The sequence below is a fragment of the Pezoporus occidentalis genome, unplaced genomic scaffold (genome assembly GCF_034315485.1).
Source record: "Pezoporus occidentalis ecotype Australia unplaced genomic scaffold, CSIRO_AGI_Poc_V1 ctg47, whole genome shotgun sequence".
Lineage (NCBI taxonomy): Eukaryota > Metazoa > Chordata > Aves > Psittaciformes > Psittacidae > Pezoporus > Pezoporus occidentalis.
The window spans coordinates 1,712,911-1,736,408 of record NW_026915802.1 but is presented as its reverse complement, the minus strand read 5'-3'; the positions used below and the strand labels follow the sequence as shown (position 1 = coordinate 1,736,408).

General features: G+C 41.3%; 1 protein-coding gene across 32 annotated transcripts in view; it reads right to left on the bottom strand.

Annotated features, from left to right (window-relative positions):
* Positions 1-23,498, bottom strand: part of NRXN3 (neurexin 3) — a 1,035,236-nt gene that overhangs the window by 762,674 nt on the left and 249,064 nt on the right. For all 32 annotated transcript variants that reach the window (XM_062636166.1, XM_062636181.1, XM_062636183.1 and 29 more), the window contains 2 exons: positions 10,052-10,353; positions 612-773 (listed from right to left, as the gene is read on the bottom strand). In XM_062636166.1, coding sequence (XP_062492150.1) covers positions 612-773; positions 10,052-10,353 — 464 coding nt within the window. The remainder of the gene's footprint in view (positions 1-611; positions 774-10,051; positions 10,354-23,498) is intronic.

Here is a 23,498-nt window from a genome sequence, read left to right as displayed (position 1 = left end):
TAACACAGTACACCACAAGTCCACGTTACTTCATTGCCACAACTCCATTATACCCTCATGCTGCATTCTCCTCACATAATCTATATACATGTTTTATGCTACATTCAACTTTATTTTTCCGCTTTATTCTAACTCTCTATCTTCCTGGAAAATTGACATTTTAACTATAACTAGGTGAAATCCAGGCCCTTAAAAAAATATCCTAAACAAGCTTCTGATGATGATTTTTTTTTTAAATCCAAAAATGCTGCTTATTAATCAAAGGCCATTTATCTTCTTTTTAATGTTTATTGCTTCAATGCCTAGAAAATTCTAGTACTTTCTTCTAAATGGTTAACACCTTACAGAAGACAAGACACCTCTCCCACTACCATGAGTATTTTTCCTGTAATCCAAGCACTAGAAGTCTGATTCTGACCATAAATTAATGAGTTCTGCAGCTGATGCCTTCTGTCCAGCTGAATGACAAGTTAATCCTTACAGAGCTGTTGCAGTATCAGCGTAAAGTTCAGCACCAGGGAAAGACCTTGAGTGTGTAATGAAAAGCAGGAAAGAGGAATGACTTTGAGAAACCAAAAGCAGAGAAACAAGAATCTATTTCAAGTATTTACCTCTTTGAGGCAGCCCATGAAGTTGTTGCTTACTGGAGAGCCAGGTAAATCAGCAGTACTGGGGCTCCCTCCAACGTAAAAGAAGTCATCCGAACCAAGCATGGTGTAGTCCTCCTGTGTGTAGCCCGTGGTGGTAAGGATGCCATCCACAGAGATTGTCACCTGTTTGAGGGACACAATGGACAAAGAAAATCCCAGCAATGACCTTACAATTCTGAACAGAAGCAGTTACCTCCCCTATAATTTTATGTCAGTTTTATTAAGGATTTTGTTGAGATTTGGCATGTATTTTTTCAGTTAAGCCAAGCTCCATTTTCTGGTCTGATTCACCCACAACGGAAAAGCTCCAGCAGCTGCTTGTCCTCTGGTGTACTAGCATGGTCAGGCTGACCTGGCAGTCTACCCGTCAAGATGTTTTCCATCTATTCAGGCCAGAAAATGGAGCTGTCCTTGAAAGAGATTTCTCATATTAGCTGATTTTATGATTAATTATTATTTATTTTATTACAGTTAGTTATGGTTGTTAGTAAAAAAAAAAAACAAACACTAATGAAGACGAGGTTGGTATTTTTTATTTTTAATGTTTCTTTTGCTCACAGCACACTGACGATCATGCATTCAGGGAAGGGTGAGAGGGATCTCACTTTCAATACATTATGGATGTGCATGCCATGTACCTAGAGAGACACACACCCACCACCCCCAATAAAAAAAAGGGAAATTAAAAAAAAAAAGCATTAAAAACTCATAACAAAATACAAATAGGAAATAAATAAAAATAAAATGAAATAAACCAACCACACACCAACAAAGTGTGACAGAAGCAGAGATGAGAAAGAAAGAAAACAAACACAAAGCGTGCACACACTGCACTTTGACATGTCATGCCAATATATCTGGAAGCCCAGAAAGATGGCAAGGAAAAGAGATAAGAGAAAGAGGGATAAGGAGAAAGAGAGAAAACTATTTAACACTCACATGCAATCAAAAATAAAAATACCAAACAAACCCCATAATTAAAAAAAAAAAAAAAAAAATCAAAGCAAACAAGAAATGTCCCCAAAACCTCTAACCCCAAACACATGGAGGGTGAAGAGGGGTGGAAGGGAGGCAGAGGAGCAAGTGAATCTGATATGCTTTGCTTGAATGTTGTTAGTGGCTTCAAGGGAAGATGGAGGAAAATAGATCGAGGCCAGGAGGAGACAGGCGAGTCACCAGACGTGGACATGCCATGCAGAGTGTGTACTGAAACAACTGGCTGAGCTCCTGTCGGCCACGGCAGGTAGAGGTCAGAGAGAGAGAGAGAGAAAGTGAGAGAGAGTGCAAGAGGGAGGAGGAGGAAAAGGAGACAAAGAGGAGGGAAGGAAGTGGGGGAAAATCAGGAGAAAGAGGACAACTCTGGCCAGCTTGCCTGTAATAGCCGTTGCCACAACAAAGGGATGACAGAAAAAGAGAGCCTTTACCACCACGGACTAGAGGCCCTGCAATGGTTCTGATCTAGAAACCTTCAGAGTAAAAAATAAAATCCAAAAGTGAAGAAAAAAGCAAAATGAAAACCAAAGTGAAAGAGAGAAAGCTGAACCCAAAAGCCAGGGACAAAAACCCCAATAATTTATGATGAGAATTGAAAAGAAGAACTAAAGGGGGAGGTGAAGAAACCAATAAAAGCAATGTCCAAACCCCATTTCCAGAAGAATTGTTCAAGTTGCTTTTGTTGCTCATTTTTTCCATTAAAAAAAGAAAGGAAAGGAAAAAACAAAGAAGGGAGGGAAAAAAAAGTGATTTCAATTAAATCAAAATAAAATTAAAGGAAGAAGTAAGTATAAAGGAGGGGGGAAAAGAGGGGGTAGGGAGAGGAAAAGGCAGGTAACACACGGCAAACCCAAAAAAAGAGACAATAAGAATGATATCTACCAGACAATGTAGTTTGTTTACCATAGCGTGTCCAATGCCTGAGTGCTTTGCGGAAAAGGGGGAAGAAAGGAAATTAAAAAATTGTGAACAGAACGATTGTTAATTAAAATAACTAAAAGCAAAGATGAGTCGTTAGGGTGTTAGTACATTAGTTGGTTAGTAAAAATGACACATTGCATGAATGGTCTAGTGTTAGTCTTTCAAAAAAAGGCATGGGGCACCTGAGACACACAAAGTGAGAAAGAGGACAACATGACCAGGACTTCATGGGGAACCATGCCATCTAGACTGTAAAGAAGGGTGCTGCCTAGTCTTCCCACCCTGGTATTAGTCATTAACTTCAACCCTCATACACATTATCCAGGACTGAAGCAAAGTTAAAACAGTACAATACTTACTCTGCAAATGCCCATCAAGGTGCTTCCCTCAAACAAGAGCCTTACCCTCAGAAATGCACACACAGAGTATATAGTTCACCCCTTCAGCAGAAACCCAACCATAGCTCCCTCCTTCCATCCATCACCACCCACCTATATTCCTGCTCCTCTTCCAAGCCTCACTACCCTCAAGTGTTGCAGAGTATCACAAGTAGGCAAATATTTCCTTTGGCTGGAGGACACAGACGAAGACGAGTCCAAGACTCTGAGCCTTCCTTCCAGGTTTCACAGTCTGCAGATTTCTACAGCAGGGGAGTTTGTGACTTTCAGAAGTACACAAAAATGCCTGTGCTTGGCTGCATGCATGTAACTCTGTTCTGTCATCTGGGAGTATAGGAACTGAACTTCTCATACTGTAGAGAGAAATGTGTCAACAAATTGTGTAGGAAGAATTGTGTTGCTTTGTGCCAAGGTTGAAGAAGAAGACTGACAAGATTTAGTGTCTCTCCTGTTACACTGCATCTATATTATGGAGAAGCTAGGAGAATTTATCAGTCAGTCCATTTAGTGGGGTTTAGCAGAACTTTGCAGATGTTTTCTTAACCCTTCCCAAAGCATGGGAAGGCCAAGTGTTCAAACATACACATTGTTTCTTGTTTTCTTTTTAGCAGCTAGGGAACTCAAGATCTTTATAGTAGATTTTACATTGTGACTAGCTTCAGTGTTAATAGGGAAATGCAGCCTGTGGAGGCTCCAAGTCCTTGTTCCAGTGTGACTGAAGTTGGTAAAGCTATCCTAAATTACACAAGCAAGTTCCATGCTGCCTCACGTAAAAAAAAAAAAAAAAAAAAAAAACAAACCTATCTGCTTGAAAATTTCAGAGAGTTTGTGAAAACTTCATGACACTGAACATAATGTCCCCAGTCTATTCATGTATGGGAATGAAATAGCAATATTCTGTACTTGGGTATAATGAGCACAAACTCCAGAATTCTTCATCAAGGAAGTATTACTCTCAGTGATATGTTGTGTAAGTAAATCCACTTTTACAAACAAGGGAATTGGAGTATGGGACAGGGGGAAGAGCATCCTAAAAATGAGATAATGGCAGCAGCAGACCTGAAGACCGACATGGGAAGCCTGATGTTCAGTCTCTTACACTCCTCCTCCTCCCACCAGGCCACATTGCCCTAAAAGTGCTCTGAAAGCCCTGGTAAAATACAGCAATGAATGATCCTATTTCTAACTAAAGGTTTCTCACAGGGCAGAAAGGTGGCTTAGATTTAACTGAAATAATATGATAAACAAACAAGAAGATTTGCTTTGACATTAACAATCACTACTCCATGGAATCTGTGGGTTCGCTTGGTTTGTCTCTAAGGAGATTAGTTGCTGTGATAGCTATTGGATTAAAAAAAAAAAAAAAAAAAAACAACCAAACCCCAGCATTTAGTACTCTCCTAGCTTAGCTACAAAACATTTAACACCTCCAAAAAAGTACTGGGCAAAAGTCCAGCTAGTTAAAGGCCTGCTCTAATTCTGGTAACAGCCAAAAAATTATGCAAATCCACCTCCCCCTGCTCCCAGCCCCAGAAAAAGCAGAGGAAAAGACTACATGGCATCCTGAAGCTGCTGATAGCCCATTTACCTGGAATTGTTTTAGCTTTGGATCATATTGCTGGGATTTCTAAATTTATTTATCTAAGTTCACTTTAAAGAAAAATATCATCTTCAGTGCAATGTTTTCAATCAATTACAAGGAGCATACTGATTTCCTTATAAAGCTTCGATATTTAGAGGCAATGGTTTTATTGGGTTTTTTCATTGGTTTGGGGTGGGGTTTTGTGGGAAAACATGAGCCCAGCTGGAAACAAGACTTCCAAGTGACTTATATCACACTGCAACTTCAAAGGCAAATTTATGTGAGGAAAGATGCAGAGTAGTTAATTTCTTAAATACAAAATTATTTAGGATATACAAAATTATACTGTATGCAATAAAGGGTAAATTTATTGCATTTATTACAATAAAGGGTAAAAAAAAAAAGGACAAAATGTGTAATTTTACTAATGGCAAATAATCTTTATCCTTTATTACATTTTCTATATGAAGGTATCAAAGGGACTTCACATGTTTATAGCCTGTCTAAAAAATAGATAGAGAAAAACTCTCTTATACACAGGCAAACTCCAGACATATAAGCTGCTGGAAGCTACTGTCAAAATGGAGCAAAACAAAACTCCTTTATCATGTTCTTTTACAGTATCACAGTATCACAGTATGCTAGAGATTGGAAGGGACCTCAAAAGATCATCTAGTCCAATCCCCCCGCCGGAGCAGGAACACCTAGATAATGTTACACAGGAATGTGTCCAGGCGAGTTTTGAATGTCTCCAGGGAAGGAGACTCCACAACCTCCATGGGCAGCCTGTTCCAGTGTTCTGTCACCCTCACTGAGAGGAAGTTTCTTCTCAAGTTTAAGTGGAACCTCTTGTGTTCCAGTTTGTACCCATTACCCCTTGTCCTATCATTGTTTGCCACTGAGTAGAGCCTGGCTCCATCCTCGTGACACTCCCCCTTTATATATTTATAGACACTTATAAGGTCACCCCTCAGTCTCCTCTTCCCCAAACTATAGAGACCCAGCTCCCTCAGTCTTTCCTCATAAGGGAGATGCTCCACTCCCTGAATCATCTTCGTTGCCCTGCGCTGGACTCTCTCCAGCAGCTCCCTGTCCTCCTTGAACTGAGGGGCCCAGAACTGGACACAATATTCCAGATGCGGTCTCACCAGGGCAGAGTAGAGGGGAAGGAGGACCTCTCTCGACCTACTAACCACCTCCCTTCTAACACACCCCAGGATGACATTGGCCTTCTTGGCCACAAGGGCACAGTGTGGCTCATGGTCATCCTGTCGTCCACTAGGACCCCCAGGTCCCTCTCCCCTACACTGCTCTCTAACAGGTCGCTTCCCAACCTATACTGGAACCTGGGGTTGTTCCTGCCCAGATGCAGGACTCTACACTTTCCCTTGTTATATTTCATCAATATGAAATATATGAAATATGAAATATGCCCAACTCTCCAGCCTGTCCAGGTCTCGCTGGATGGCAGCACAGCCTTCTGGCGTGTCAGCCACTCCTCCCAGCTTAGTGTCATCAGCAGACTTGCTGATAGTACACTCAATTCCCTCATCTAAATCGTTGATGAATATATTAAATAATACTGGTCCCAGTACTGACCCTTGAGGCACTCCACTAGTTACAGGCCTCCAACTAGACTCCGCCCAAAGACTACAACTCTCTGGCTTCTCTCCTTCAGCCAGTTCACAGTCCACCTCACTACCTGATCATCCAGACCACACTTCCTCAATTTAGCTGTGAGGATGCTGTGGGAGACTGTGTCAAATGCTTTGCTGAAGTCAAGGTAGACCACATCCACCGCTCTGCCATCATCCATCCACCGTGTTATTTCCTCATAAAAGGCTAAGAGATTGGTCAAACATGATTTCCCCTTGGTGAAGCCATGTTGACTGCCCCTCATAACCCTCTTATCCTTGATATGCCTTAAGATGGCACCAAGGATAAGGTGCTCCATCACTTTCCCAGGGATGGAGGTGAGGCTGACCGGTCTATAGTTACCCGGGTCCTCCTTCTTGCCCTTTTTGAAGACTGGAGTGACATTTGCCTTCCTCCAGTCCTCAGGCACCCCTCCCGTTTCCCAAGACTTGGTAAAGATGATGGAGAGTGGTCTAGCAATGACTTCCGCCAGTTCCCTCAGCACCCGCGGGTGCATCCCATCTGGACCCATGGATTTATGGATGTCCAGATTGCTCAACTGGTCTCTAACCCATTCCTCATCGACTAAGGCAAACCGCTCCATTGACCTGACTGCATCTGAGGTCTCAGGGGTACAGGGCTCTTCAGGACTGCCTGCAGCAGAGTAGACAGAGACAAAGAAGGCATTCAGTAACTCTGCCATCTCTGTATCTTCTGTCACCAGGGCACCCATCCCGTTCATCAGTGGGCCTACATTGCCTCTGGTGTTAGTTTTGTCTGCCATGTATTTGAAAAAGCTCTTTTTGCTGTCCTTGACCCTTCTCGCCAGGTTTAATTCTAAGGATGCCTTAGTCCTCCTAGCTGCCTTCCTACATCCTCTAGCAGCAGCCTTATATTCCTCCCAAGTGGCCAGCCCCTCCTTCCATGACCTGTAAACTCTCCTCTTCCACTTGAGCATACCCAGCAATTCCCTATTTAGCCACGCAGGTCTCTTGGCCCTCTTCCTTGACTTCCTACGTGTCGGGATGCTCCGATCTTGAGCTCGGAAAAAGCAGCCCTTGAATGTCAACCAACTATCTTGGGCCCCTTTACCTTCAAGCAGCCTTGCCCATGGGATTTCCCCTAGCAATTTTAGAATGGTACCTTTATCCCTTTTTGTTGTTGTAGTTAAATTAAGCATTTATAAGGTCAAGATATAGAGCAACCCTTCCTAGCTGCATCCTGAAATACGCCCATAGCAGGTATTACTTAGTTTATAGTAACTAAAGTTTTCAGTCTTTTCCAAACTCTTTATCGTGAAGATTGAAGGTTTTTAAGACTTCGTCATTCCCAGTAATATCAATAAAAAGTAAGAATATGCAGGTCCTGACAGGAAAGCTGCAGTATTCAAGGTTTCTCCTTATTGAAAACTGTGGCTAAACTTACCAATAGTTTTTGGATGACAACTTTCAGGACTAGCAATCCTGCTTCTTCTCAAGGCCTCATCAATTCCAAATTTTGTGAAGTTTTAAGTTCTGGGTCAACGTCTTAATTTTGAGCCTGAACTTGTTCAGAAGTCAAAAATGGAAGTATCCAGGAAAAGGTGACTCAAAAAAAAATTCCAGCCTTACTGATATTTATTAGTTTAACTGTATTCTGTCATGCTTATCCTAGAATTGGACCTCACATCATCCCTGCTACTTATTTTTAATATGATTACAAGACTGGCTTTCCTTTGGAAAGAGCACAGCTGTCTTACTAAAACATCCTCTTCTCTTACCAGTTAAGTTGGACCCTTTAAGAATTCAGGATGACATGAAAATACCATCCATAGTGAATAGATCAAAAGGATTAAAAATTTGCAGCGCTGCTTAACCGGGAAGGGACTCACCTGCTTTCTAGTAATCACCAAAGCACTGTCCTGGTCTAATCAAAGATGAAGAGGCACTGACATATTTCCATTTAACCGCAGACAAGACAAAAATCACTAGCTGAAAGATTAGGAAACAAAAGTAAGAGCTTCCCATCCATATTTTTGCCTGTCACCCTTCCTCACTTTAGGCTTCATAATCCAAACCAATCCTGGCATGATGCAAGGATGCATTTTGCTTTAGACACATTTTCCTATTGAAAACTGATTTTCGACAAAACCTAAAATGTATGATTAACTAAAATGGCCAGTAAGCTACACTGAGATATTCAGAGACCAGCCATTCTGAAACTATCTAAAAATAAAAAAATGCATCAAATAAAGCCATATATTCCTGACAAACCTCAGCCAGCTGCTGCCTCTCCTTCTACTGGACTGGTGGGAACATCTGAACAAAATAGGATCATTAAGACCCATCCACTGCATGAGAAATTATATTTGCATCTGCATATAAACTACTGAAAACAGACTCATGTTACCATGAGTAAGAGCCCTGCAGTTGCATGAAAGTTCAATGACAGGGTTTTTGTCAATCTGATATCCTGAACATGTAGAAATATAGGGGTTCACAGGAGAAAGACAAATATGCTCAGCCTCAAACCCAAATATTTAAAAGATATGAAATCCCCATAACAGATAAATTATCCACTGTCATCTGCTAGTGGAGACTGTTTCTGATCTCTGACACTGATTATCCTATAGTCAGATACATGTTATCTTAGCTACTGTAAAATGTTACCACGAAAAATATTTTCTCAGCAAACGACATTGTATAAACTTAAATAAAAAGGGTTGTGTTAATATTCACATTAATGAGCAAACAAACAGATCATGTTATTTAAAAAACAAAATATTTTATAGTCTTAGTTTATAAGACTGCCGCTGCCAATCAGCAAGACACCAAATAACTCCCATTCACAGTGTAAACCTCATCTATCGCGCAGTGGATGGGCCTTAGTGACTTGATGTATTTACCAGCTTTCAGAGCAAGGATATTTAATTTTATCTTATCTATTTATGTCTGAATTTATGTTTCCTGAGGAAGGCTTCAGGGTTGTAAGACTAGCCTACTACCAAATACATCACCTGATAGAGTTGTCTGCTTAGAAAAAGTAGCATGCAGATGTGCAAAATTACAGCGGTAAAATCAGAAAAACTTTTCCAAAGTGGAATTGCAGGGTGCTGGATTTATCTGGGTTTGCTTGGTTTTTTTTTTTGATCCTTCCACTTTTCCAGTCCTCACAGCCAACAGAAGAGTCTCATAGGCAGAGACAAGAAATAAAATAGAATCTCATTATAGGAAGAAGGAGGGGAAAATTAAAAAGAAGAAAAGAACAGAGAATCAAGAAGACTCAGAAAGATTCCAGCCAATTAATTCCAAAGCTTTAAAGTTAACATAATTACACACGTACCCACCAGCCTGCATACCTGTACACTCACATTCACACACAAAAGAAAAAGTAAATTTAAAACAAAAGACTTCCAGAATTAGAATTATGACATCATTGCAATGGTTAAACCAATTAACAAAACTGAAACAAAAAGGAGAGAAGTGGAGAGCGTTGGCTGCAGGAAAAAAAAAAATTACTGTTCTCACAATAATTAAATGCAACATGAATATTACTGATAAGATCAAATCATAATTAAAGAAATAATAAAAAGGGAGAACAGAAAAAGAGGAAAAAAAAAAGGGAGATGAAAGCAATGCCAGAAGTTTTTATTATTTAATCAAACTGGGGAAAAAAAAAAAAATCATAAAGTGGAAATGAAGATATCGCAACAGGGATAAATTCCCACCAACCAATGTTTTTTCACTACCCTTTAGATACCAAGATACAGAAAAGGTGAAGAAACTCTAGCAATTCCACTGAGCATCCTCATTTTTCCATTACTCTCTCCCACGTGCCTGTCCCAATAAAACAGAACAAAATTTTCCCCAGCATTTTCTCCCCTTCACCATTACCTGCCGCAGGTTGCGTGTCACCTTAACGTCATGCCATGCGTTGTCATTGAATTTGCCATTGACCGGCTCCACGATGGCCTCAAAGGCCCCAGACCCCAGGTTAATGACCAGTGAGACCGCACCATCTTTCAGGGCCAGGTTGACATAATCAGCTGACTTGCCAGTGTGCAGAATGAGCCCGTTGCGTTGCCATGTCTTGAAGGAGAGAGTTATCTCATCGCTGCTGCTCTGGATGGGGTTTTGCGACAGGTCATAGCAAAGGTATTCGGAACCGCGGAAAGTGGCCATGTTCTCATCTCGCGCTGGGAAAAAAGGGAAATGAAATAACTACTCAGCAGTCAGCCAAGAAGAGATTTAAGGCTGTCATGAAATTTGTAAGCAAACCCATAGCACTGTTAATATTCTATGCAGCTATATATCATGGCATGCTATGTACAGCCTCTCTTGTAATATGGCTATCAAGAGAATTCATGGCAGAGTCCTCAATACTGTAGAATTTCAGCACTGTGTTTTCAGCTTCATGGCAGCACTGTCACCATAGGGACCATGCAAAAGTATGCAGTGGAGCCTAGGAAAAGTACATTTAAGACACTGCTGTAAGACGCTTCACATCCTTTTTAAGAGAATGATAGAAAACCCTACTATTCACAACAAGACAATCATGTACATGCTGCTCAAAAAGAAACCAACATTTCCCAAAGATTAGTATCAATATTCATTGCTAATACCACCTTAATCCATCTACCAGGCAATTTAAGACAGGCATCAGCATATAACTGACAGAGCTGCCCCTTTCTTTGAACTGAGAGATACCAAGCAGATGATAGCGCCACATGACGCGTCCCATAGCTTCCTTCTTTTAGAGCATGAGCGAAGCCCACATAAAACATTTTGTCCATAACCATAAGTAATGATGTTGTTGGTAAACATGTCTCAGAACTTTGCCTGTTTGATCACCTTACCCAGAAAATCTGTACTTGACAAGCATATCTTTTTCATACAGCAAAGAAACATGAGGGAATTATTTATTATTAAGAAGAAAATCTTAGGTACAGTAAGGAAAACAACTGAACTAACGTCTTAGTAATTGGAGGCACCACTCAAATATCAGAAAAATCCTTTGTGTGAGCGGGAATTCTGCTTCTCAGTACCTGGGCTTTCACTGTCACCCAGTACCAGCTCTGTTGCTGTACAGTGCTCACGTGCCTCGAGTCAGCTGTGTACTGCAGTTCTGCTCAGTATAAGAAATACAGGACAGTGATAGTAAAGCTTGCAGGAGGGCTGTCTGTATCCCATTCCTACTATTATCATCTGTGAGAAAATGGTACTTACAAGGGAGTATATACTGACCCTCCCACTCCTTACTGCAGCATTTTCCCAACTCCCAGCTGTGAAAGTGAGTCTCACCATGAATAACGGGATGGTAAAAGCAGTCAAGCTATCATTGTTTACAATCTACTGCACAAAGCAAGTGCTCACGTTATTGCCACAGATATTAATAGCATTTTTCTGCTTCATTTTGTCTCATTTATTAATGCGTATACAGATTAGCCAGAATTTATTAGTATAAAACTGAAGTGAAAATACCTGTTGTCATAGCTGGTCTTGAAAAATAACTACATGTTGAAATCTGTGCCCTCACAGCACGAAACAGTGGTGACAAAATAGCACAGTGTTGCAACAGGAACACTCGTCACCCTCAAGTGACAGGTCTGCTTTAAGCAGAGAATTTTGCTGTCTTGACTAAGGGTATCACAGAATGAACTCCAGGCAATTTGAAGGCGGCAGTAATGTGTGTTTGTATTTATGTAAGCAAACTATGTGTCCATATACTCCTGCAAGCAAACAGTAAGACTAATTACTCCATGCAACAGTACAAGTTGGGAGCCAACTGGCACAAAAGCAGCTTTACAGAAGACCTGAGGGCCCCCACAGACAAGTTGAGTACAAGTTAGCTCTTTCAGGAAAGGCCAGTCACATCCTTAGCTGTATTAGCAAGAATGCAGCCAGCAGGCTGAGGGAAGCGATTCTTTATCTAATGGACACTTGAGAGATCACATCAGGAGTACTCTGTCCAATATTAAGCTTCTGTGTATAAAAATGGCTTTAACATACTGAAGCAAGTCTAACAAACAACTACCACACCACACAAGGTGCTAGAGTAGGTGATGTGTATGGAAAAGCTAGAGCTGGTATGTTCTGCCTTGAGGAAAGACAGCTTGAGGGAAAATCTCATTGCTCTCTGGAACAGCTTAATGGGAAACTATAGAGTAGACAGGGCCAAATTCTTCTTCTGCGAAAGAAAAATATGCTGCAACAGATACATCTGGAATACAAGAAGTACTCATTCTGTATGAAAGAATATTTCATCTTCAGGATGCTCAAATACTAGGAAGGGCTTAGAGAGACTGTAAAATCTCCATTCTTAGAAATACTAAAAATTGATTACGCACATTCCTGAGCTGCCTGCTCTAAGTGAGCCTTCTCTGAACTAGTGGTTGGACTACACAGCCTCTGGATGTCCCATCCAAATTGCTTGGGTCTGTTATTCAATTCTGAACACATTTAACTACCATCAAAGTGTGGGACAGTACGAGGGCCAGAGCGAGTTTAATCTCGATGAGCTGGCCTTGTGTCCTTGAAGTGGAGGAGGGGAGGAAAGGAGGGGGCTTGCGGTGGAGGGAAAGAACTTGGCTGGCGACTGAAGGAGTGTGTGGACAGCAACATTGAACCGATCAGTATAGCAGTAGAAGCACGTGAACACAAGGCAGTACCCTATCAGAGTGTTTCTGACAATGCATGCTTGTAGAACAACAGTATAAAAAGTCTGTTAGTGAAGCAATAAAGGTCTTTGGCCTATACCCTGCCAGAGTCCGTGTCGTCAACCTCCACAAATGGCGCCCTAACAGGGACTGAGCTGTGGCCGATAGAGCAACCGGTGGAGAGCCCAGCTGAGCTAAAGAAGAAAGGCAGCGGAACCAGAGAGCTGCAGCGACCCCCCTGCCAACTGAACCATAGACGTCATGGATTATGATCCTGTGGCACATTGGCAGCAATTGCGCCAAAAGGCGGCAGCAGAAGGGGAAACGGCAATGGCCGCCGCGTTCCCGGTGATTATTCGAAATCAAGGGCCTAATGAGTGGCAATCCATACAGTGGGACCTTGTTAAGAAGTTAAGAAAAACTATGCAATGCGGCCTTGCCTCGCCGTTTGCACAAAGTCTACTGCAAAATGTTATGAAAGGGCATCTTTTAACTCTCTTTGATATACAGGCACTAGCCGAGTTGATTTTTACCCCTAAGCAGAAGGTATTGTGGAAAGCACATTGGAGAGAGCTGTGTGATGTGGTGTCCAGAGATAACTTAGGGAGACAGCCCGGAGATACCTTGGTAGGAGCAGGTATACTGCAGCTAATGGGAGAAGCACCCATTATGACACCACAATTACAAGCAAGATTGGCACCTGAGATTTACAACAGTCAGCGGACCTTGCCTTTCAGGCTATGTTAAAGGTCCCTGACACTGGAAAAGTGACAAAATCAGTTACTAATATTAGACAAGGCACTTCAGAGCCATTTATGTAGTTTATTGATAGACTACAAGATGCCATACAAAAACAAGTAGAGAATCTAGAGGCAAAGGAAGCCCTGCTCCTCAAACTGGCAATAGAAAATGCCAATGAGGATTGTAAAAAACTGTTGCAGACTTGCAGAAACCTACTCTGATTGACATGATCAGAACATGCAATCAAGTGGGTTCGGTCACCCATAAAATGAAGTATTTGCTGCTGTGCTCGCCACAGCTCTGCAAGCCAACAGTAAGGCCTGGTTTTGCTGAGGAAAGCCCGGACATTTTAAGAGAAACTGCCCTCTGCAAACTGACCAAACTGTATCCCATCCAGGAGTGTGTGCCCCAGACTGGATTCCAGTCCTGCTGATGCTCCTGATGATCCTCGATCGGTCGACAACCCACAGCCCCTCTCAGCTAATGCCATGGAACAGCTCCAACATTTGGGTAACCTTAGCTAGGACACTGAATCAAATGACCTTTTGTGCCTCAATGCGGCTAGCAGCACAGCCATTTCATACATGTTTAGTAGGAATACACTTGTCTGATAGTAGTATTGTTATGGTATCACAAGGGGGTTAAAACAACAGAAATGTAAGAACTTTACCTCTTGTACTAACAAATCTGATATGCGGGATGATGCATTACCTGTTGCATCTCAGGAACCACAAGAAATCAATATTCTAGGTAGTGTCTGCAGCTACACAGAGGCCGTCAAAAACAAGCAACACTTGACTCCAGTTGTGACAATAATATTGATCTCTGGAATCGAGGAGAAATTATAGTGGCCAGTTTTTCCATGCCAGGAGTAGCTGCTGCTAGAGCATTAAAGCAGTTAAACAAACTTGCTTGTTGGTTAGGAAAACAAACCAATGAAACAGCTAAAGTTTTAAGTGCCTTAACAACAGATATTGATTCTATAAGACACGCTACCCTCCAAAACAGAGCAGGCATCGATTTCTCATTTTAGCACATGGACATGGGTGTCAGGACTTTGACGGAATGTGTTGTATGAATTTATCAGATCACTCTCAATCTATTCATGCAAGTATTCAAAAATTAATGGAACAAACAGAAAGGGTTACAACAGGATGACGGGTTTTTTGGCTTAGGAACAATGTTTCAGAATTGTGGTCTAGCAGGATGGCTGTTATCATTGGTAAAAGGGGGCTTGTTCTTTGTTGGGGTGTGTTTATGTACCATGTTAACTGTTCCATGTTTGTTACCTTGTTTGCAAAAAATGATGCAAAATACGCTGCAACAAGTTTTGGTGGTGGAAAAACAAAAAGGGGGAATTGTGGGACAGTACAAGGGCCAAGGCGAGTTTAACCTCGGTGAGCTGGCCTTGTGTTCTTGAAGTGGAGGAGGGGAGGAGAGGAGGGGGCTTGCGGTGGAGGGAAAGAACTCAGCTGGCGACTGAAGGAGTGTGTGGACAGCAACACTGAACCGACCAGTATAGCAGTAGAAGCACGTGAACACAAGGCAGTACCCTATCAGAGTGTTTCTGACAATGCGTGCTTGTAGAACGATAGTATAAAAAGCCTGTTACTGAAGCAATAAAGGTCTTTGGCCTATACCCTGCCAGAGTCTGTGTCATCAATCTCCACACCAAGGAGTGCATACGCTTGCGTTCAAGCAGCCTAAGCAGGGAGGACTGGTATTGATTGTAGTTCTGGAATACAGAGCACAGCGCTTAACAACTGATAATTCCCCTGTTTAGTGGCTCCTGATCCATCACAAGGGAATACGGTATAATCAAGTAAAAAATATGGTCTATGTACCTGTGGGTAATTCCCGTCAGCTGAGGGAGGGAGTCAAACAATTATTATGACTGAGCCTTTTCCCCACAGTGCAAAGCAATGAAAACGGATCTGTCATCTCTGCAAAGGAGGGCGAAGGCGTTGATTGTTCACTCAGTACAAGACATATTAATAGGGCTCATTTACACTTTCTCAGCCACTTAGGACAGAATCTCACTGGTCTACTCAAAATAAAGAAGACAAAAGAGTAAATTAGAAACCTAAAGAATAATTTAAGGCAACCACTGCAGATTCCTTATGTGCTGCTGACCCTTGTAACAAATGGGATTCTGGACATGATCCATCTTTGTATCCTTCCTGTCACTGGGATATTGTCACCTATTTCTATTTCTTACATTACTGTGGGGGTTTGTTGTATTTTTTTCTTCCCCTTGTGGCTGCTCTGGATAGACATTCAAATTTGCAGATCATCACACACTAAAATCTCTTTGGGGTTCACTGATCAATCCAGAGTCACACCTGTCCACCCATGTGTCCAACAAAACTCCCAAGACCAACATACTCTCTAAAACTGTATTCTCCAAACCACTAATTCCTAAGCAGTTTACCAGTGGCTATGTGGCTGACCGGTTTACCAGTCTTACCTTACCTTACAGCACAGATTCTGCTTCAATCACTGAAAAGCTTGAATGTGTATTCCTCCAAGCTACAACACAGTAGTTTGTGTCAGGCCACACGAAAGGCTTTTTACCAAGCACAGCTTTTCCATGCTGTCCTACCCTTTAGCATGTTCTGGCATTTATGAGGTCTATGACCACAAAGCACAGGAGAATCCCCAGTCAGCAGCGAGGGGAAAAAGTGATATAGGTTCTCTTCACAATGTATGAAGAGAAAAAAAGCCCTGACTAGGCTGCAGGTTTCATAGTAGCTCCACATGCTTTTAGACATATGGATGTCTAGAAGACCAGAGAGTGGTGAACAGCCTGCTACTTGTTAGCTCTTGACCTTTATGCTGTACATTTCTTAAGACTCCACAAATTGCCCTGTAGCTTCTATATTCTTTAAATAGTGGTAGCGTACCAAGAAGCCTCTGCATAGTAACACAGCTAACCTAGAATAGCTAAATTTATAGCCTGACTCAAAGTCAACAGGAATCCTTGGTTTACATTACATGAAGCAGTAAATCAAACCCTGGTTTTCTTGGGATGGGAAACCCTGTATATAGTAACTGATATTAACTTGAATTGATGATCTAGCTGTTCAAGTGTAAAAATGCAACTGCACAAAATAACATTTATGTAAAACAGCATTTAGAATATGCTTGCAAACTCTTCAATTTATACATGACTTGCAAGGTTTAATTTTTAACTCAGTTAATAGGAGATTTGAAAAAATCAGAATCTGAAATCAGATTAGAACATGTAAGCAATTAAATCTTCCATTTCATTCCTCAATATTAATCTAAACCCATTATTTCTATTCTAACACATTCACATAACTAAATTCTCAACAGATGGGATTTGCAGAAATCCAAGACCTGTACAAAACTCCATATTAACTTGGACCCTTGACATAGAATAGAATCATAAAATCATAGAATAGTTAGGGTTGGAAAGGACCTTAAGACCATCTAGTTCCAACCCCCCTGCCATGGGCAGGGACACCTCACATACACACATATTCAAAGCCTCACAGAGATCACCAGAGTAAAAACTCAGAATCTTAAAACTGACCAACACAGACCTTTTCCTTGAACAAATGCAGTCACTCACCACTTTAAGAAGTGGGAAACATTATCCTTTTCTGACTAATCACTAATAGGCCCAGCTAGCACAATAAGCAGTTACCATCACCACCCCACTGCAAAGCCAGTTTTGCAAGTCTCAGATCTATACCTATTTAAGTCCCCAAATCAGCTACTAGTACATACTTCAGAGCCTGATAGCAAGAAAGAAAAAGCACAACCAACAGCTACCTAAGCCAAGCTCCTAGCTCTTCTTATCCCTGCAGAAACCCCAGAGCTTGCTAAGTCTCAGGTTCCCAACAGATATAAAGACTGGGGATCTTTCCCTATTGTGTATGGCTATAACTGCCTGTTTAGGAGAGCTGGATGGTAATTTCAACTTACGCACAAAGCTGTTGTTATGTGTTCCTGTCAAAGCTCTTTCTACAAAGGAGGACTCAATTATTCAGAATTCACAGCATCACTACAAAGTAGAGAAATCTTGGCATTTTGATTTATGTATGAGGAAACCGACACACAGATATTTTAATGGATTTGCTCATGACCAACAAGAAAATTGATAGCAGAGAAAGCATTTGAGTTCAGGAGCTCTTAGTTCGCCATCCTGGGCTCATTCCATAGGTTCTCATACATATGTGAAGGAAAACCAACCTCTTCTTTTTCTCTAGTACTGCCAGGAAGACATCCAAGCAAAAAACATGGAGCAGAAGAGCTTCCAAAGTTTTGGATGATGCCTAAAGAGAAATACTTCATGAATGTGAAGCCGAAAACAGCAAATCCTAGAAGCACTAACCATGCCCAGGGGCACAAAGTTTAATACTCAACAAAAGCAGCATCTGATGTAACAGGATGTCCAGCCTCAGACACAATTAGGAAATATTTAGGAAAATATGAAATGGACAGTGACTTTCCTGAATTCTCCTGAAGAAAACTTCAAGTAGGCTCCTAAAAACAGAAGTCAACTGCTCACCCTCTCGCCTTCTGTCAAGCCTCACTAACTACATACACTCTGAGGCAGCCTCTATCTCACTGCGGTTTGGTTTATTACCAACATCAAAGCGTGTCTTCTGAAAAAGCAAACTCTGCACTGCTTCAGAATTAATAACCACTTCAGTGTTCAGTGGGATTTACCTTATCTGAATGGTTTGCTGTGCTTTGCACAGAAGAGCTGGTGCTGTCTGATAATCTAGGAGTGGTCTAACATTGTCAAGCATCAGGCTTCTCTGCCAAAACAGTGTGCATTAATGATGGAGGCGGCAGAACAGCCAGTTACTCCTTTGATCTTCTGTCAAACAGAGGTCAACAAGCAAAACAGCACTTACAGGAACGTTTTCTTCCTACTACTAACAGTTGTCTAACTTCAGAAAATCCTACAAGTATGCAACTTGTCTTCAGAGAAAAACCTGCTTCCAAATTCGGCCACTGACCACAAAATTGTTATTAGAGGACTACCTTCCTGGGAGGTGGCACATGCTATTGCTAAGTCACACTCCATCATCTTTGAAACATTATGGAGAACAGGAGAGGTGCCTGAAGACTGAAGGAAAGCCAGTGTTACTCCAGTCTTCAAAAAGGATAAGAAAGAGGACCCCAGAAACTACACGGCAGTCAGTTTCACCTCCATCCCTGGAAAGGTGATGGAACAGCTCATCCTGGATGTCATCTCTAAGCATGTGGAGGAGAAGCAGTATAAGTAGTATAGGGTCCTGCACTTAGGGAGGAATAACCACTGCATCAGTACAGGTAAGGGGCTGAACCCTGGAAAGCAGCTCTACAGAGAAGGACCTGGTAGTCCAGGTGGACAACAAGTTAACCATGAGCCAGCAATGTGCCCATGTGGCCAAGAAGGCCAGTGGCATCCTGGGGTGCATCAGGAGTTCGGCCAGCAGGTTGAGGTGATCTTTCCTCTTTACAATGCCCCGGTAAGGCCACATTTGCAGTACTGTGTCCAGTTCTGGGCTCCTCAGTACAAGACAGACAAGTCAGTACTGGAGAGAGTCCAGTGGAGAGCTACAAAGGTGATTAGGAGACTGCAGCATCTCTCTTACGAAGAGAAAGCTGGGCCTGTTTAGCCTGGAAAAGAGACAACTGAAGGGGGATCTTACCAATGCATACAAATACCTTAAGGTCAGGTGTTAATAGACCGGGTCAGACTATTTTCAGTGGTACCCAGTGACAGGATAAGAGGACACAGACACAAGTTGAAACACAAGAGGTTTCATCTGAATACAAGAAAGAAATTTTTTGAGAGTGACAGAGCACTGAAACAGGCTGCCTAGAGAGATTATGGAGGAATTCAAAACACACCAGAGCATGTTCCTGAGTAACCTGCTCTAGGTGAACCTGCTTAGGGAGGTGGAGAGGCAAAAGTCACTGTTGGCATTAATTTTGCTGCTTGAATGATAGGCCCTCCTCACCTGAGGATGTCCTAGTGGAATCACAGTGTTAGAGCACAGCCATAGTACCCAGTGGCTATGAACTTACTACACTTGGGCATCAGTTATGATTTCAGCAGCATGACATTTAACACAAGGAAACTATGTAATTTCTCATAGGATGACTGGCTAGCATCACAATCCTAGCAAGCACAACTGAAATTGGCGTTTCTGGGAAGAAATCTTATGGTAGTCTTCCTGTACTGTTGTTGTCACTGTAGCGCTGGGTATGGACATGACTAAATGTCTTCATGCTACTCTGTATATCTTTTCCTCCTTTCTATACTAATTCTCACTCCATAAACAGACCTAAAGTTTTAAAACTTTAACTGAACTGTAGAAAATCTTCTGACCTGAATCATAGCAAAATCCAGAAATAATAAATTCTACATATTAACCACATGAACTAAGGGGAAAATAAATGTAGAAGCTGTTCTAGATGATGAGTCATGAGAGATCAATGCATCACACCCCAAAGGATGCTGCAGAACTCCAGCCTGGGCAAACCCCCATGAACTCTACTAGGAGGTAATTCTGTCCTGGACAGAAGACTGGCCCTGGGAACCACTTCTAATGGCTATAATCCTCAACATTACAGAACAATGAACGATTTATGTTCCAAGTCACTTTCACATGTAGCTGATGTTCCCTCAGAGGTTAGGGGAGGAGAAACTGTACATCAAATGTCACAGAAAATAAGTCAGCCAACACCTCTGAAGGACAAAAAAAGTGAACTACTTCCATCACCCTCCAAAACAGCTGTCCAGAATCTGAATGCTGAAACCCTAATGAAAGCCTTCAGAAGCAGTCAAAGCAGCTCACCCAGATTCACGTTATTAAAACAAAGCCAGAGAGTTTAGTAACAATCAAGCTGTTATTTTGAAGAAATGGTGACAGACTCCAGTCATAGCTTAACAGCAAATTACTGCATCCTCCATTAAGTAGTCCAAACCCCTTTGTTACATTCCTCCTTTCTAGCCTTTGGGCAGGAAAAATAATACATCCAAACAGCTAGGTTTTTTCCAGTCTGATCACTCTTCACACCACCTGATTGAATCGGTGACACCACTAATCAAACCCTCACATAAGGTCCCATCCTCTCTCCCTCACGTCCACACTTTTATGCTCTCAACAGTCAAAACCAAACAGTTGTTAAAAAAAAAGAGAAAAAAAAAGTAAAAAACCAACTCACAGAGCTTATTTGACTACTTAGATACATATGAAATTGTGTGCAAAGCTTTCTTCTATGCATGAAGCATCTTTCAATGCACCATCAGCAATATTGGTATGTGGAAGCTTTGAGTCACATACAGTATTTATACTCCACAAACTGTAAAGTAGGAACACACAAGTCATCTCAATGTCATAATGAGCTGACTGAACTGATTGCATTGATAAAACTTTATAAAAAGAATATTACACCTAACTTCAAGAAAATAATGGGAATATGTTTTCAGAAGAAACAGCATTTTTGCTGTTGAAAAAAAAAAATTGTCTGAAAAATCATGGGAAACTGTTATAATAAAAAAGATTAAGTGCTAAACCACAGTCCCACAGTAAGAAGAGTAGTTTCCCAAATGCTTACTAGCGTTAAACCATTCTGGATAACACTAGACTTTTCAGAAATGGTGTTATTTATTGTTTCCTCAGACCCCTCATTCTCAGTTACTGTATCTACATAATTTGTCATTGGAAGCAGAGAAGAATCACAGTAATAACATCAGAAACTGTGTAGGTAAGAATCAATGGAGGACAACATCTCTCATCATGTTTAAGAGATGCAAAGAACAACATTAGCCCAAAACAAGGGTGAGGTGCACTCAATGGTCAGTGCTCTTTCAGTGTCAAACTCAGATTTTGCACATACTGTAGCAGGTCCGATCTTACCCTAAAAGCTCTTTCATCTCACTAGCAAGAGCAAAGGAAGCATATGTTCCACCAGAGAACACCAAGTGCCCAGCATGAATCATGCCTTCTCCTCTGTTATCTCCTGCTCTACACATTACCCTTCAAGTCTAAAGGAAAATGCTTGTTAAAAAGGTTCTCAAATGTAAGCCCAGCAGAGATCAAGGAGACTTGGCAATTCAATGAATGTCTGTCTTTTTGTCAAACCTGACTAATCTATTATTTCTCTGACCTCCAAAGCTCTTAACAGGAGGAAGAACTACTTTCTCTAAAGATATCGCACAAGAGCTCTGAAGCAGCAGGTTTCACCTCTCCTTGCTGCTGCCTGCATCCTTGGACAATGCTCCTTGGGCCGGCTGTAGAAGAGGTGGCTCTGACCACCCGGACTGCAAACTATGTCTAAATGGTCCAGAACCAGCCCTCAAAAGCAACGCGGCTCTCCTGATGAATCTGGGGCACTGCACTTCAAAGACTGAGAGCAAAGAGAGGAAAAAGGCATGACAGTCTGCATCTTTAAGCAAATATCCCCTAGACTCCTGACCCTCAAACAGTTGACATGTACTAACAAATGGAAAATATACAAAGCAGTTTCCATGTATCACTTTCACCTATCACTGACAGAGGTAATAGTCTGTTAGAAGCATGACTGCTTTACACTTCTGGAGTATGCACCTGTTAAATATACAGTTGAAGTTCATACAATCTAAACAAATGAAAATTCACTCAAATAAAAAGCTGGTTTGCTTCTCCAGCCTGGAAGACTCTTCTTCACTCAACAATATAATGCTGTCCTTTCAAAAGAATCTCTACTGAGAGAAAGAAAAAAAAAAATAAATCAGATCTATCACAGAAAAACTCCTAGATAGTCCACATATCCAGCATCGACAGATTATGTAAACCTAGATTAATCAATAATATGATCCACAGATTCCCTACTGACTCTCTTTTTCTGAAGGGAAGCAGGAAACAGAAGGGTCTGAAGAAGAATCAGAACCTGTGGGCACCAATATCACACAAAAAAGCTGAAAAATGCATGCAGAAAATCTTTCAGCTAAAATGCTTGAATGACAAGGTATTACTGCCACAATAATAAAATGCACAAATAAGATGGCGTGTCTACAAAAGATTATAGCATGTGGTTAGTAACATCACTTTTTTAATTGCACACTAAAATTGATCTAAATGACAAACTACAGGTGTCGAAGTCAGAACCTGCATGTTTTATCCTCAACTTTGCCACTGTGCAACCTGAGGCACTTAATTAACTTTAGCTGTCTCCATCTGTACTACAAAGATAACAAAAATACAGGTTAAGTCCTTGAGACCTATGAGAAAAGAACGCTCTACGAGTTTAATAAAACTTCTCTGCAAAACAAGAAGCATTGCACATCAATGAGGAGAAGCCACATGCCAATGCAGTGTATATGCAGCGTACAGAGTGTCCTGGGCATCCTTCTCTCCACCTATTTTCCTTTGTTTGCTAAGTACAAGCAACTGTACCAGCATCGGTGCATGATTCTGCATTCTCTGCCATTTGCAAGGGAACAATAAAGAGCATCAGTCTTACTGTGACAATAAGTACTTACAGCTGTGCTTGTTGTGTTCTGATCAACTGACCAAAGAGACAAAAACACAATCCTGGGATAATGCCTTGCTTAACCCAAAATGAAATACAGTAATTTTTGTTTTACACTTCCTTAAAAATAAATTTCCTTGAAAACTAGGGCTCCATTTTTAAACTAAAAGCATGAAACATGTTCATTTTGAAATGAATGATGCTGAATAAATCAATTTTAAAAAATAATTTGCCTGGAAATTTGATATATTCATATAAATTCACAATTTGTTTTGGTTGAACAAAGTATACTTTTTTCTTTTTGCTTCTCTTAACAGTTTTGTTACTGGCACTCCCAGCTCCAGAAGGTGCAGAAAAACCAAAGTGTTGCTACTAATTTTGTCACAAGCTCAGATACCACGATGATGTGCTGGGCATAAGAACTCCTCTATGTTCCTCACTGCTGAGAATGGGTGAGGACA